Raw genomic sequence first — 15,587 nt, 5'->3', positions numbered from 1 at the left:
CTTTACTTGTATGCCAAAAATGCAAACAATCCAATTATTAGAATTTTGAAACTTTGTACTGGCTACATTTGACTTCTTTTTGCGTAAATAAAACCTAACAAAAACATGCAAGCAGGTTTCGGTAGAGGACGTGGTAGAGGACGTGGAAGAGGTGTGATAAGAGCGAAAACCCCAAATGTAGCGCCTTGCACGAGCGGTCAAGATAGTGCTCCACCAGAACGAGCACTACAATCAGAATGCGCATCGGATGACAAAAATGAGGACTTTGACTTGGAACAAGCAGCCTGTTCTTCTGGGAGGTCTTCGACACCCTTAGTAAGCACAAGTTTCTACCACATGTTACCAGAGATCCTACATGGGGTCGAACTTAATGGCAGAGATAACTTTACTTTAAACCAAATAGCTTATCACAGGAATGACAAAACTAATGTATTTGAAACCTATTACGTTATTAGAGATGCCATAGACAACACACCACTGAGTCTTATCATATGCGACATGACAGGTTCCTGTCGCATTTCTAGTGTAACGGGCGCAAATACGTTAGCTTCTGCTCAAAATTGCCAATTCAGAAATGACGATACAATTGTGACTTGCCAAGCTTTAGGCTATGGGAGGGTTACCAGATCTGCTATCACGGACATGGTTGGCACGGAAATGTACATGATCAAATTTAACTTTTCACGCCGTATGATAAAAGAATATTATATCACTAATGATATTCTTAAGGCAAGGATTTCAACGGTTCCTTCTCACGGAAGATTATTAATACAAACACAAACAGGATTAGGGTGGCAGACTAAAGTATTTAGTTTCATCCTTGCTGTAAAGGTTTACGAACAACTGTCCAAAGACTTTAACCGATTAAATGTAGTTGCTTGTGATTCAAGCTATGATTCTTTATTTAGAATAATTTGCAAAAAAGAAAACATAGCCCCAGTTCCCATACCTCCTTTTGAGCAAATTCTGAAGACACCCGCAAACCGAGATGTTGCCGTGTTAAGCGCTTTTCGTTCTGTTAACATTAAACGAGCTCCTCTGAGTGCTGCTGAAGGCGTAAAGTTCTATTTTATAACTTCATGTGAAAATAACGAAATACTATTTACCGTAGAAAAGAATCTTACAACTCCAATAACTAGAGTGATTGTTCGCTACGTATCACCACCCGATGTGCTCATGCACTTTGACCAACTGGCTACTCATTATGACTCCCGTGTTTTTGTACATAATAATTATATTGGCAAGATAAAAAATATGGATGATATAGTTTACTCGATGGACTATGAAGAATTGATGCAGCCTTGCTTTGAGTCCGGACAATCAGTAGGTTTTCAAAGAAAACCAATATCTCAGTACCCGGATAGCGTCAAAAGTCAAGATCGAGAATCAACAGCGAATATTCAGTTTGATGGAAAGACTGAACATATGACAATAAATGTCAGTGAATATTGGGATGTTAATTGGAAAGCCCTTATTTTAGCTTTTGCTCTCAAATTGAGTTACAGAATTAAAAGTACTCCAAATGATAAGACTAAGCCAAATCATACCATAAAGGATGTTACTAAAATGGCAGAGGAACACAACTCTCGGCTTTAATTTAATAAGAATACCAAGAAGATAGCAAGAATGCATAACAAAGCTTTGCTTCCTAATCTCATGAAAAGATATATTATATTTTAGTATCAAATAAGAATCATTAGTTTTAGTAATATTTTTTGGCACATATAATATAATATATACATACATGTATATAATATATATAATATAATGAGAAATAAAACATTTATGAAAACAAACCATCTAGAATAAAAAGCTGACAAAATCATTTGATAACATTATGTTATTGCTGTTGGACTCAGCTAGAAATAGATTTATAAAAAGAAAGCTTGCGTATAACTTTGACTTTGAAATTATGTGCTCATGTAAATTATCAACAAGTATAAAAAGCAAACGGAATACACTCTTTGACTATTTGTTTATTTTAAATTGACATGAACTTATACATGGGCAGATCTCATGCATAGTTTGCATAATAACTGCAAAGTAAGTACAGTTGACAACTATGAAGCCTGGTTCTCACCAATTCGATGTATGTTGGAGTTAACTTCACAATCATTTAGTGATCGTCTGTGATATCAATGTTTCCACTATCATAAACCTCCTTACTTTAGCGGATAGCTCGCGGCATAGCTTTCTCATTATAACATATGGTTGCAAAAACGATAAAGTACTAACCCCGCAGTAACTGTCATGAAAGAAAATATAGATTGAGCATGCAGTGATGGCCAATCAGCATCACAGAAACGGTACACATTGCACCGGGTGTGGTACACATTGCACCGGGTGTGGTACACATTGCACCGGGTGTGGTAAATGCTCGGCAAACGACCGGAAAAATTTGACAGCTGTTATCTTTCCGGACATATCTGCGTTGCCTTGCCAATGCCAATCGTTGATGGGGCACTTAGTTGACAATTAATCGCCGAGAGGAGACCGCCGACATACGGCGGTATACGGCGGTACAGTACAAACCATACAACCTTACAATACAATTAGAGAGTAAGTGAAGGAAGAGAGCCTGTTCACCATTCGGTGTACAAAGTTTATTGCCATATTTAGCAAACATTGTCTTACAACTTTAAGAAACGCAGGCAGCAATAATGCTTCATTTATGAAAAAAGTATGAATAAATATTTTAAACCAAAGTTTTCTCAAACCTTTGGTATGGGGCCACATCCATGACACAAGGTATCAAAGTCTTTGACTATATTGCATATCAATTGCATGATACTTGTCTGTATGCTATAAATTAGTCTATACAACTCGCTCAACGCTACCGCATCATTTCTGGAATCTGATAACATCACATGACATTCTTGGTGGTTGGTGAATAATCTCTGAAGAAGATGATTTCAGTATTGGCGATCCAGAACCAGAAGCACACCTGCAACACGAAATAGTAGAAGGTGGATAAACTTTGGAAAATCTAGTTAAAAAAATTGTGGTAGCTCACAATCTTTATACATTTTATTGTTTGTGTTCCTATTAAAATTAAATTTTTTATTTGTTTCCTTATTTTTGCAGAAATTATTATTATTATTTACTGACTACCGCTGACTATGATTGCACAGCTGATTAGATAATGTTTTATAAAAAACAATTTAACCAAAACTCACCAATCACGAAAAGTACGAAAAGCATGAAAAGTTTCACATTCTTTGGAATTTTCTATGACGTTATTTCTTTTTTCAGATTTAAGTTTGGCTCTTTAAAATAGTGGAAAAACTCATTGGGCATGAATTTAACAACTTTCTATATATTTTGCCACTTGATGTGTGAGTTATGTGCACGTACATGTAGATCGCAAACCGTAACTGCAGCTGTACAAAGAAATTTAGATTTGTACCAGTTCAGATTTCTTTTAGCTGCTGAATATATGTTAACACTAAACAGCTAACTACAAATTGTGAGTTATAAAAACAGTAGACAGTAACCAAGTAAGTAGGTATAACCACAAATTATAATAAAAGTAGATTACCTCGGGGTTCAAAAGTTAACAGTTTCGTATGCTTTCATTATTGGAATGTTATGTACAACATATCTGAGCTGTGGCCTATCCATAGGGGATAATAGTAATCACGTTTTTTTATTTATATCAACTATAAAGGTGTCAGAGATGGCTTATTCTGTGTGTCATTATTTATATCAACTATAAAGGTGTCAGAGATGGCTTATTATGTGTGTCATTATTCAATCTAATGACTATTCAAGGACTTTAAAATAAGTTATGCCCAGTAAAATGTACAGCAATGTTATCTAATTGGACATAAAAGAGGATTTCCTTCATGGACAGCACCAACCAGGTTTTGAAGCACCGAGTTAAATTCCTAAACGTCTGCTACTGTGGCTGCATGTTTATGTGAGCATTGCTATTGGCTATTGCTGCGTTTCCAGCTTAACAATAAAATGCTTCTGAAGGCATACATCTAGTATAAATTATTCTCCGTCATTGAGTTTCCATGCAGCCCAAGAAGCTAGTGAGTAACAAGAAGCTGTTAACTGCAGTGCCGCTGCCGGTGCCGAGCTAACAGTATTTAGTTCAAAGGTTAAGTTACTGTTCAAGACAATTTGGGTGAGAGATATTGAACTGCTTTAGTTATAGTAGCGCATCAGCAGAAATTCATTTTCATGCTATATGTTTGTTTTGATAATTTATAAGTTTGCACTTTGAACTTCAAATTATACTTATAAAGGGTCAATTTTTAAAATACTGAACATTTATTGCTGCAGTAGAGATTACAAGTACATGTAGTTATCTTGAATTTGATTCCTACCTTTTTTATATCAACTCGTTTTGTTTTATAAATGGACCTATTTTTGGTGATTGAAGTTTTCATAAATTTAGGTGATTTTATTAAACGGTGGATTCTAAAAAGATAAACCTTACAGAAACCTTGCAAATGCTGAAAAATTATTAATAACAGCAAAACCAGCATATATCTATCCAAATATGCATGTATCTGCATATAGATAGATGTATATATGTATATACATGTATATTAATCACGCACACACACTCATGCATATACATGTATAATTATAGACCTACAGCCTAGTAACTGCACAATCAAGATACAGATGTAAGTACCGAATCAACATTTCTAGTAGCTTATACAGCTCCATTTCATGTTATAATTTATACAGTTCCATTTTATGTATATATATACATATATAGCCTATAAAACTATGTGTACTAAAAAACTACAAGTTTTGTTAAAACATTTTATTACTTAAAGTTTTGTGCGTTAGGCTTGCTCTCCTCAGATAAAATGTTAAAAATAAATATTCCACTAGCAGTAATGTTAAAGCGTAGATAAGCGCAACAAAATGCTATCCAGTTGCCGTCATGCCAGTAAATTCCTGCTAAGAAACAGTATTACTTAAGACTCTGGCTTTTAGCTTTTATACTATATTACTGCTAGTGGAATATTTATTTTTAACATTTTATCTGAAGAGTGCAAGCCTAACGCACAAAACTTTAATTAATAAAATGTTTTAACAAAACTTGTAGTTTTTTTAGTACACATAGTTTTATATCAGCTCTGTTTTTACTCAAAACATTGAGCACTCTTTCTACTAATGTGTATAAATATAACTTATATATATATGTATATATATATGTATATATATATATACCCATATTTCAGAGTTAGGAGTTGAATAAATATATACCAGTTAGGAGGTTTCGGAATATAAGGGATTAGGAGTTAACGCAAATATATATGGGTAAGCCTCCTATATGGTCTAATTTATCTACATTGTAGATATATATATATATATTTATTCACCTCCTAATTATTATATATTTTTATGGAAATTTTAGGAGAATATGGTATCATACAATATATATTCATCGCCTTATCATACTTTGTATATATGCATTCTAGAAAAACTGTCAAAACTTGGAGAATGTCTAGATAGTTGTTGTAAATTACATATCAATTTGAAGGAAAAATAATTCATACCTCAATGAGTAAGCAAAAATAATGATTACCAGTTAGCAGATTGCTACAACTTACACATAAATTAGAATGTTACCATTGTAACTTATGTAATAGTCACAATGGAAACATTACATAGCATGGCACAGCTTACCTACCCTTTAGTAAGATGCCGTAATCTATATCATTTAGGAGTTTGCTATAACTTGTTTGTTTGAGAGGCTGCTCTGATTTACATATAATAAAGTATGTTGCTATAACTTATAGATCACTTGAGAAAATGCTATAATTTGAATTTCACATAGTTGGTAGCAATTATCTATATATCAGTGAGAAGGCTGCTATAAGTTATATATTATTTAGGAGGCTGCTGTTATTTATAAATTGTTTTGGAGGTTGCTATAACTTACATATCATTGCAGAGGCTGCTATGAGTTACATATAGTTTTATATCAGCTCTGTTTTTACTCAAAACATTGAGCACTCTTTCTACTAATGTGTATAAATATAACTTATATATATATGTATATATATATGTATATATATGTATATATATATATATATATATATATATATATATATATATATATATATATCTATATATATATATATATATATATATATATATATATATATATATATATATATGCATATATATATGTATACAATGTATATATATATATATACATATGTATACATACAATGTATATATGTATTTATGCATATGTATATATATATATGCCCATTTTTATTTATTTTACAAATTAAGGAGTTAGTTTCACCCACATACATTTTGTGATTTCATCTCAAGCACTTGTATGCAATACATATATAATATATAATAATACATATATAATATATAATAATACATATATAATAATACATATATAATATATAATAATACATATATAATATATAATAATACATATATAATATATAATAATACATATATAATATATAATAATACTTATATAATATATAATAATACTTATATAATATATAATAATACATATATGGTAAACTATAGGAAATATTAGCCTGGCGGTGTCTAAGCCGTAGTTGGCTAGCAAAATTGAATTTCTTAAAATGAATTGGCTAACAAATAAAGTTTTGAATTAAAAATGATGATCTTTTCTATAAACAACTTTATATTAACTTACCTAAATGCCAAGAGCTCGCAGCGCTATCTCATCTAGGCCAGCTGAGAAGCGATGCGCTGCACTACGGGGGTATGTGTCGCGTCTCGTTCCATTTATGTTCAAATTCATGTAAGACTGGCCTCCTCGGAACCTGAACTGTTTGAATTTATTGTTGAGTCGTCTGCAATAAATTGGTGCACAGCCTTTAATAATTAGAGATTATAAAGCAATTGAAATAGCCTAAACCTAAAGAGGGTTCGAACAAAAAGTTTTGACGTAACACAATTTTTGTCGTTCGCTTTACTTTATTTGTGTAATCTTTATGATTTTTTATAAATGTTTCTTCTTTAGGCTGCTGAAAACAGCTCTCTTTGATATCTACATCGTATGCACAATAACTGGTAACATTTAAACCAATGATTATTTTACCTACAGAAACAAATGAGGGCTAATCAGCTACTGAAGTCACTCAGTAAGAGCTGGATTACCTCTTACAAATGATAGTGAAATACGTTTTCAGGTAAATATATTAGTAAGCCTGCTTTTATTAGAAAAAAAGCCATAAAAACCACTCAAAGAAATTATAACTTGACCACACCTAGCTATCTGTCATCTACCTGAAAGTTAAAGAAATAAAAATATGCTTTTATCCGCCTCATCTCTATGTACTCCTAGTGATGAGCTAAATGGAAAAGAATTTCTTGGTTTCAACGGCCCGTTAGCACGAGATTTTTGGTAAAATAATGTAACTTACCCAGTTTTGGCAAATCTAGTCCAGTGGTTCATAAGATTAGTGGCGAACCTCTCCTCTCTTCTGTTGTATCGCCCACCTACAACATAAAAGTATTTCTTCCTGCATTATGACTACTCACAAAGCCTAGCAAAGCCTACAGTTTGTGTTGCTCAAATAGTTTCAACTTTACAAAACTTAAGACACCATTCATGTGTAGAAGACATCTTATTTCACTTTTACCAAAATGAGCACAGATGAGGTGAAGTATATGAGAAAAATGTTTAAGAAAAATGAAGTCTACTCTTCTGGCTTGTTGTAGAGTTCTCGTAAAGTGTTGTTGTTGTTGTAAAGTTGTAAACTCTTTCAGCAATTTTATAGGCTGAAATATTATATTGAAAAGCTTAGTTTTTTCTAATAAACTATGAAAAATCGATCATAATTTTATCCATACATAACATCAATAATTTACAGTTTTCTAAAATATTATAGGAAATTTACACTTATTTTAAGTAAGTCTACTAGTGAAATATGATAGAGGTCATCCATATTATGAAGAGCACAAATAATCTAATTGCACAGTAAACTTGAAAACGCAAATAGTTAAAAAATAAGTAGTATGATGTTACAAGACAAAAATAAATGTATTATAAAGGTGTTCTAAACTTTACTAAAATAACAGACAAAAAGGAAAAAATAAATCAAGGCAGACTGAGACACAGCAATGTAGGAAAGCATAGCATCAAGTGGAGAGAACTATAGAAACTAACAGATGGTAAAAGGCGGAAAATGAGCTGGGAGGAAGTCAGTGGTGAAGCCCAAACCACAAAACAGCCATTGTTAAAACAAAAGAATGCGTTTGTTGAGAGAGAGTGAGAGAGGGAGGAAGAAAGAAAGAGAGAGAGAGAGTGAGAGAAGGAAGAAGGGAGAGTGAGAGACTACAATAACATTCAGTTACCAAAGCTAGTGAACATTTTTGTAATTATAAATGCTCTATCATAAAGACACTGTAATTAAATCGGCTTAAATAGAGGCAAAAACTTACAGCGAGCTAGTCCTGTATGTGAACATATGCTTTCCGGTGCCAAAACAGCTCCAATTACAAAAGGGACTTCATCTCTATGATTAGCAGCTGCATTCAACCACTCTGGCCCAGCAGAACCAGATAGTCCATTACCAGGTGGATTGTAGGTGAACTCATAGGCATATGTTCGTCTGGAGCTTGTCTTACTGTGGATCTGAAGGTGTGTTATAGAAGGAATCTTGAAGCCAATATCACCTAAAAGTTAATCAATTTACAATACAGCTGCTGTTGGCAGCAGAACAGGAGAATGGAAACTGCTGTTGGCAGCAGAACAGGAGAATGGAAACCATCTGAGAGCAAACAAGCACTAATCAGAATAAAAAAACTATTCAGCTTTTCTTCGCTAGAAATTACCATTACTAAATCGTTGCTATAACTGTTCTTGGGATGACATCTTTTCTTTTTCAATACAATAAAGTAATAACTTAACCTAACTGCAAACCTAATCCATGGCTAATCAGCAAATCTAGCAAGTTTGTGCAGAACCACATATAAAACACTTTTCACCTACCATAACCTAGTTACTTAATTAACAACTTGATAATCGAACTTACCAAAAAAGTTTACAAAAGCTTCGAGTCGACGATCATCAATAGAACGACCTTTGCTGATCAAAGGAGTTGGCTCATTCATATAAAATTGGAGTGCAAGAGTAGTGATGAGATCTGCACTTTCAGAGAATGACCCTCTCGAAGATGCTTTAAACACTTCCCCGAATACAAACTCTGAGATACCCTGTGATAAATCTTGGCCAGTTATTGCTCGGTTGATAGCTTCTACAGCTGGAACGTAAACCAACCCATCCATTGTATTCCAACCCGAAAGGATGTCATAATTGAGAAAGTTTCCTAAACCTTGACTGCCATGTTGCAAATAGTTATCTTTGGTAAACTGAACGAGATGCTCCCCAAAAAGGGGTGATATGAAATCACCATCAATGGCAGGATTGTACATTAACGTCGGGGTGCTAGCGAGTAAGGAGTTCATAGGAATGGCTCTAATGCAAGCGAGTTCATCCCTTGTACCATTGCATCCAAAGGTGGTACTCACAAATTGAAAATTTGGCTCTGGACGAATGTCTTGAAATCGAAGCGAAAAAGCGGATCCACTCTGAGTTATACCTCTGTGAAAGAGATTTGGAGGAGTTGTTGGTGAAATCATGTGATAAGTAACGGCAATTGCACCAACTGACTCTCCAACAAGAGTTATGCTGTTGGGGTCACCTCCATAGTCAGCAATGTTGTTCTTTACCCACATAATTGCTAGCTGCTGATCCCAAAGACCATAATTGCCTGGCAGTCCATCATTTGGTGAAGAAAGAAACCCGAATGCGCCAAGACGATAATTTAGTGAGACCGCAACTACATCGTTTGCGGCAGCTAAGACATCGAGAGGGTATTTATCGCTTGATCCTGTTGTTAGACCTCCTCCATGAATCCATATCATAACGCTCTGTAATTAAAGTGACAAGATTAGTTATAAATTAATTTTGCTTGTGTAAGGCTTAAAAACAAACTTGAACAAATGTTTTGTAGATTTTATCAGAAAATATCAGTATTTTTTTGACATTTGCGATTGTTTTTGATGTGTGAGGTGATCTGATTGCATGGATAATTCTTTTTTTAAAATTGAGAAGAAAACCTGATTGTGAATAAAATGCTCAGCAGAAAAATATGTGCGAACTGACATCTCTAGCTGTTATCGTTACATTAGTTGATATCGGCTAGTGCGTTTATGTTGAATTGTTACTCGTCTCTATTTAGTCGGTCTCTTTGCAACTATAGACATCACAATCACACTTTCGATTGATCTGAGCATTTTAATTCTAATATAGTTATATCGGTTTCCATCTTGAAACATCCTGGCAATCAGATCCTTCAAAAAAAAATTTAATGATAAAAAATACTGATACTTTCTTACAACTACCACAACAATTTGGTGTAAGTTCACCTTTAATAATTTTATGCGCAGCAAGTTTATATGTCTGTCTGTCTGTCTCGTAGAGTTTGTGAGTGAGTAAGATTTTCCCAAAACCATGATTGTTACATATAAGAGTATTTACAACCATTATTTTACATATATATTTTTGAAAAAAATATTAAGATGAAAGTAAACTTTTAGTAATTGCGCTACAAATTTGTTTTGCCCGATGCACTCATCAGCCGCAGTTGGACTATATATACATATAAATATATATATATATATATGTGTATATATATATTATATATACATATACGGTATATATTTATATGGATATTTGTACATAATATTATACTATATGTATTATATATACATAACTATACAATATTATACTAAATATATATTATATACATGTATAATACCCCATATAATATATGCATATATATACATTTGTATATATACATTTATTTAGAATTAGTTATTGCCTTTTTACTTAAATACCTTGAGGCCATTTCGACGCCTGCGCTTGGGAGTAAAAACGTTGAGTGTCAGACAATCCTCACTGCCAATAATTTGTCCATTACTAAACTGAGGACAGGGTGAGCCATAGGAAGTAGCAATGAGTGGATTTGAAGCAAAATTTCCATATGGCTCTGGCTTCTGAAGTCTTTCAGCTGTTCCATATGGTATTCCTACAATCATCAATTTTCATTAACAATTAAAATATCAAATATTTTTGGTGTAGTAAAAGACTATAGACCAGCGCAGTAAAACGTTTTTTAACTTTGGCCCAGCAGCAATGGTTAGAGTTAAATTAAATCTTTCACAGCTAGCTGTGTCTTTTAAACATCTAAAAAAGACTAGATATATGACCATTACGACCATTACAACTACAGACCCAATCTTTTACAGACCATTACAACTACAGACCCAATCTTTTACAGACCATTACAACTACAGACCCAATCTTTTACAGACCATTACAACTACAGACCCAATCTTTTACAGACCATTACAACTACAGACCCAATCTTTTGCCGACCATTACAACTACAGACCCAATCTTTTACCGACCATTACAACTACAGACCCAATCTTTTACAGACCATTACAACTACAGACACAATCTTTTACAGACCATTACAACTACAGACCCAATCTTTTACAGACCATTACAACTACAGACCCAATCTTTTACAGACCATTACAACTACAGACCCAATCTTTTGCCGACCATTACAACTACAGACCCAATCCTTTACCGAGCATTACAACTACAGGCCCAATCTTTTACAGACCATTACAACTACAGACCCAATCTTTTACAGACCATTACAACTACAGACCCAATCTTTTACAGACCATTACAACTACAGACCCAATCTTTTACAGAGAAATTTATTTTCCTTGTTCTTGGTTCAAATTCTTTTTCTTTCATTAAAAGTTCTTCATTGCACCGCGTCGTTCAAATTTGTATTAGCCTTGAGAATAAATACAGCTAAGCTTTGAGTTTATGAAATAGAAGCTGCCTTTCATGAATACTAAAGATTAGCAAACAGATTATGCTAACAGCAAAGAATACTGGTTTGTTAATCCTTGTTGACAGACGATTAGTCAGCGTTAGTTCGCGTGCTCTGACAACTCAGAACCGGAAATTAGACATTTTCAAAGCTGATGATGACACCTCCTATAAAGTGCAGTAGAAGGATGAGAGCAAATACTAATAATTTTATTCTGAAGTCTTTGAAAGTTATTTATTAGCAAGCTGTAGCAAGAGAGATCAATGTTAAGGTGTGCACAAACCTTTTTATAAAACCAAAAACAGTACTAATTTTACGCAATTTGCTTGAAATTAGTGCAGTTTTGGTTTTATAAAACTGCACTAATGACATCTTGTATTAGTGCAGTTTTATAACCATTTGTATAATAAATTTGTGTCCGCCGTGGCTAAACTGTAAATTTAGACAAAATTCTAAACTTTCCTTTATGCTAAATTGTCAATTTTGCTCCATCAGGTAATTTGAAAATTATGTTTACATATACTTGCATTTGAAAGGTTTTTAGTGACACCGTTTCCCATTTAATGAATTTTTCTCATTTTGAGCATCAGAAAACCGACGATGAAAAGTGTAAATAGCTTGGTAAATCGAATCCTTAGAGAATACGCAGGCGCAGAAGCTCACTCAGCGAGTCAGAGATAGTGAAGCGGTGAGCGAAACTCAATACATAAAAAGTGTTGTGTGCAACTTTCACAATGAAGTAGTACAGATTTGATGACGCATCGTTATAACAACCCTTCCCTTGAACTCAGCACTGCTGTGACCTAGAAACTAATTTTGTCAACTGGCAGCACCTGCTATGCTTGTTACAACCTTTTGTATAAAAGTTCTCTTATCTGTATTTATCTTGGATTCAAGTGTTATATAGATTGTAGAAGACCAACAAGTCTACAGGCTTATGACACCAAAACTGAAAAATTGGTAGATTTTATGGAACTTTAACGGTGTGAGCAATTTAAAAGCAGATCATTATGACTGACCTTTGAACCTCTCTGATGCATATCATGCTACGCACTTAAAATAAGATAATAATTTTTTGTTGTAGCATTAAATATTTGCAGATATATCATACCTTTTTACATAGACTGCTAAAGAGTCTATTCAGAATGAACAGGAAACAATACAAATTATACTATTAGCATATTTTATATGCTAATAGACATCTATAAAGTTTGTATTTATATTTGCAACAAGCAATGATTACTTAATGAGATTTTGTAAGCTTTGCATAAATTTGATGCAAAAAGTGGAATAAAACTAATATTATTAGAATAAATTATTTAGAAAAAAGTTGTGCGATACAAACTTGTTCACTGCTGCTGAACTTTAATGCTGATTTTAAAACACTAATTAGGCAAATTTAATTTTAACACAAATTTATAAAATACACTTTTAAATAAATTAAAATGCAACCTTTACTCTTCTAGCTAGTAATTTCATTATTAATTAATTAAAGGATTTTTGCGGTTTAACTTTTGATATTGCTTTCAGTTTTTATGGCTAGTCACACCTGTTGAAGATTTTTTAAAAATTACAATATTTTAAATTATAACAGTGATTATGTTCGATATGCAACAAGTTGCCTTAAACATAATGTTGCTTTAAGGCAAAAATGAAAAAGTAAGTTTTCTTTTGCTCCATACCCAAGCAAAGTTAAAAAAACTTTTGCGCAATAATTTGATTTATTGTCATAGCTCCTCTTCTGCACTCGTGAAATCATAGTTTGTATGTGAAGACAGACATATTCTTCTAAACTAACCAACTTACAAAGAATTTGTTAATACAAAAAAAATTATGTAGTATTTTTAATAAATGATTTTCAACTTTATTGAACAAATAAGAAGATTACTAATTAAGTGAATCCGTAACACTAAACACCTGCTAATATTTTACAAAAAATGTTACAACTTACCGAGAAACTTAGAATATTCATCGCCTCTAATAGAATTTTGAGTTCCCGAGATTCGTCCTAAGGATGTGTCAATAGTAACCAGCTGTTGAGCTGCCACCTCTGTGAGTGAGCAGCAGGCAGATGCTAAGAGAAGCTTCCAAATTAAGCCTGACATCATTCAGCAATGACTAGTGTAATGAGAATGAAAGGCTTGTCTCCTCCAGCACTATTTATACTTTGCAATCGAGAGAAGAAGAGATCTGTGTGTCAACATGTGCCAGTGTAGTAAATGCTAGCGTAAATACCGTACTTGAGCGGTTTACATTAACAGTTTCAACGCTTCATGGCTGAGTGCCAGCTGTGAATACTTTTATGATTGCCAAAATCAGGAATCAAGCGAGAAGGATTTGTTACGTCAGAAATGGTTATGACAACATAAAACATGCTCAAGAACAGGAAGCTGGAAAACTGCCACGCAATCATAAGTTATTCAAAGCAAACACGCCTATAGCTATGATTTACAGCATGTTATGACATATTCATGAAAAGTTGTAAATCCTTGAGCAAAATTTTTTTTTATGGTATATTCTTTGGTTAACTGACATTTGGTAAAATACCCAAGGTTTCTATATACATGTGTATGGGTAAAGTTTTTTCTATGCAAATGGCAATTTACGACTTGACAAAATACTAACAGTTTCCCTAAAACTACCCAAGCAGTATAATGATTAATTTAAAACAAAACAATTTATCTTTATTCATTGCTTTAATACTCCCTAGCACTCTATGTTAGCTTCTGACCTACATAGACCTTGCTAATTTAAGTTGGGTAGTTTTTTTCAAAGCATGTCTCTATTTAGTCATACGTCAACTTTTAAAGGTGAACTTGCACAAAATAGTAGTAAATTTTATCAAGAAATGTTAGTATTTTTCTATCATGCGAAATTTTTTTTGATGTTTGAGGTGATCTGATTGCCAGGATGTTTAAATACTAAAATAGACTAAAATTGATTGTCATTAAAAGGCTACGAAGAAAAATACCGACCAAAATTACATCACTAGTTGCGCGGCTGTTGGCTACTACGTGAAAATTGTAACGTTACACGTCTCTATTCTGTTGGTCTTTTGGTTGAAGTGCAGCTCTAGACTTCCCAACCACAGTTCCGGTTGAATTTAAGCGTTCCAATAAATGATATCATTCAAACTATTATAACTCTAGACTGGTTAGGTATACAAAAGCAAATGTTACATCAACGTAAAGCTTGGTGTCGTAGCTTTATATTTACTTTATATTTTTTTCTTTGCATCATTTCAATAGTGTAAGTTTACCTTTAAACTTACCGAAGGCTTTACTAGGTACAGAAGCATGTACTGCATATCTTAGGCCTTTTTTACAAAACTATAGCGTGAAATGATGAAAAGAATTTTTACGAACAAGCTTAAAACGAACAAGCGTTAGACATATGAAGGGCTGCTAACGGATATCATTGCGCTTATATCGTTCAACATCTGTCCAATATATATGATAGGGTTTCAAATATTAGCTGGCATATATTTTTGGCGACATACCTAACACGGTACACTGACAAAAGTTGTCTCCTTCCGATAGTTACCTTCTTCATTTTTACTCTGCGGAGGCTTATATTGTGGTCTATTTAACATGAAATGGTATTCAACACCAGCTCTTCACTGACCCCACGTCATCATTGATGACCACTCAATTGACTTATTCATCATCCTTTACTATGTACTTCAGTTGATCT

The 15,587-nt window shown here is 33.3% G+C and overlaps 1 protein-coding gene across 1 annotated transcript; it reads right to left on the bottom strand.

Moving 5' to 3' along the window:
* Window positions 1–2,588: 2,588 nt before the first annotated feature.
* LOC137387238 (cholinesterase-like) lies at window positions 2,589–14,010 on the bottom strand. The gene is made up of 7 exons (XM_068073577.1): window positions 13,846–14,010; window positions 10,876–11,066; window positions 9,009–9,906; window positions 8,416–8,649; window positions 7,395–7,470; window positions 6,662–6,821; window positions 2,589–2,944 (listed from the first exon to the last, which is right to left on the bottom strand). The coding sequence occupies exons 1-6, from the start codon at window positions 14,000–14,002 to the stop codon at window positions 6,662–6,664; spliced, it is 1,716 nt and encodes a 571-aa protein (XP_067929678.1). The 5' UTR covers window positions 14,003–14,010; the 3' UTR covers window positions 2,589–2,944.
* Window positions 14,011–15,587: the final 1,577 nt, after the last annotated feature.

This window comes from Watersipora subatra, chromosome 2 (genome assembly GCF_963576615.1).
Source record: "Watersipora subatra chromosome 2, tzWatSuba1.1, whole genome shotgun sequence".
NCBI classification, from domain to species: Eukaryota; Metazoa; Bryozoa; class Gymnolaemata; order Cheilostomatida; family Watersiporidae; genus Watersipora; species Watersipora subatra.
The sequence above is the reverse complement of the archived record's forward strand: the minus strand, read 5'-3'. Positions and strand labels throughout refer to the sequence as shown.

Coding starts and splice junctions, on each gene's coding strand:
- LOC137387238 (XM_068073577.1), bottom strand. CDS start 14,002: ATGATGTCAGGCTTAATTTGGAAGCTTCTCTTAGCATCTGCCTGCTGC. Junction 8,650..9,008: donor AGCTTTTGTAAACTTTTTTG/GTAAGTTCGATT, acceptor ATTAACTTTTAG/GTGATATTGGCTTCAAGATT. Junction 6,822..7,394: donor ACTAGATTTGCCAAAACTGG/GTAAGTTACATT, acceptor AATTTATTGCAG/ACGACTCAACAATAAATTCA.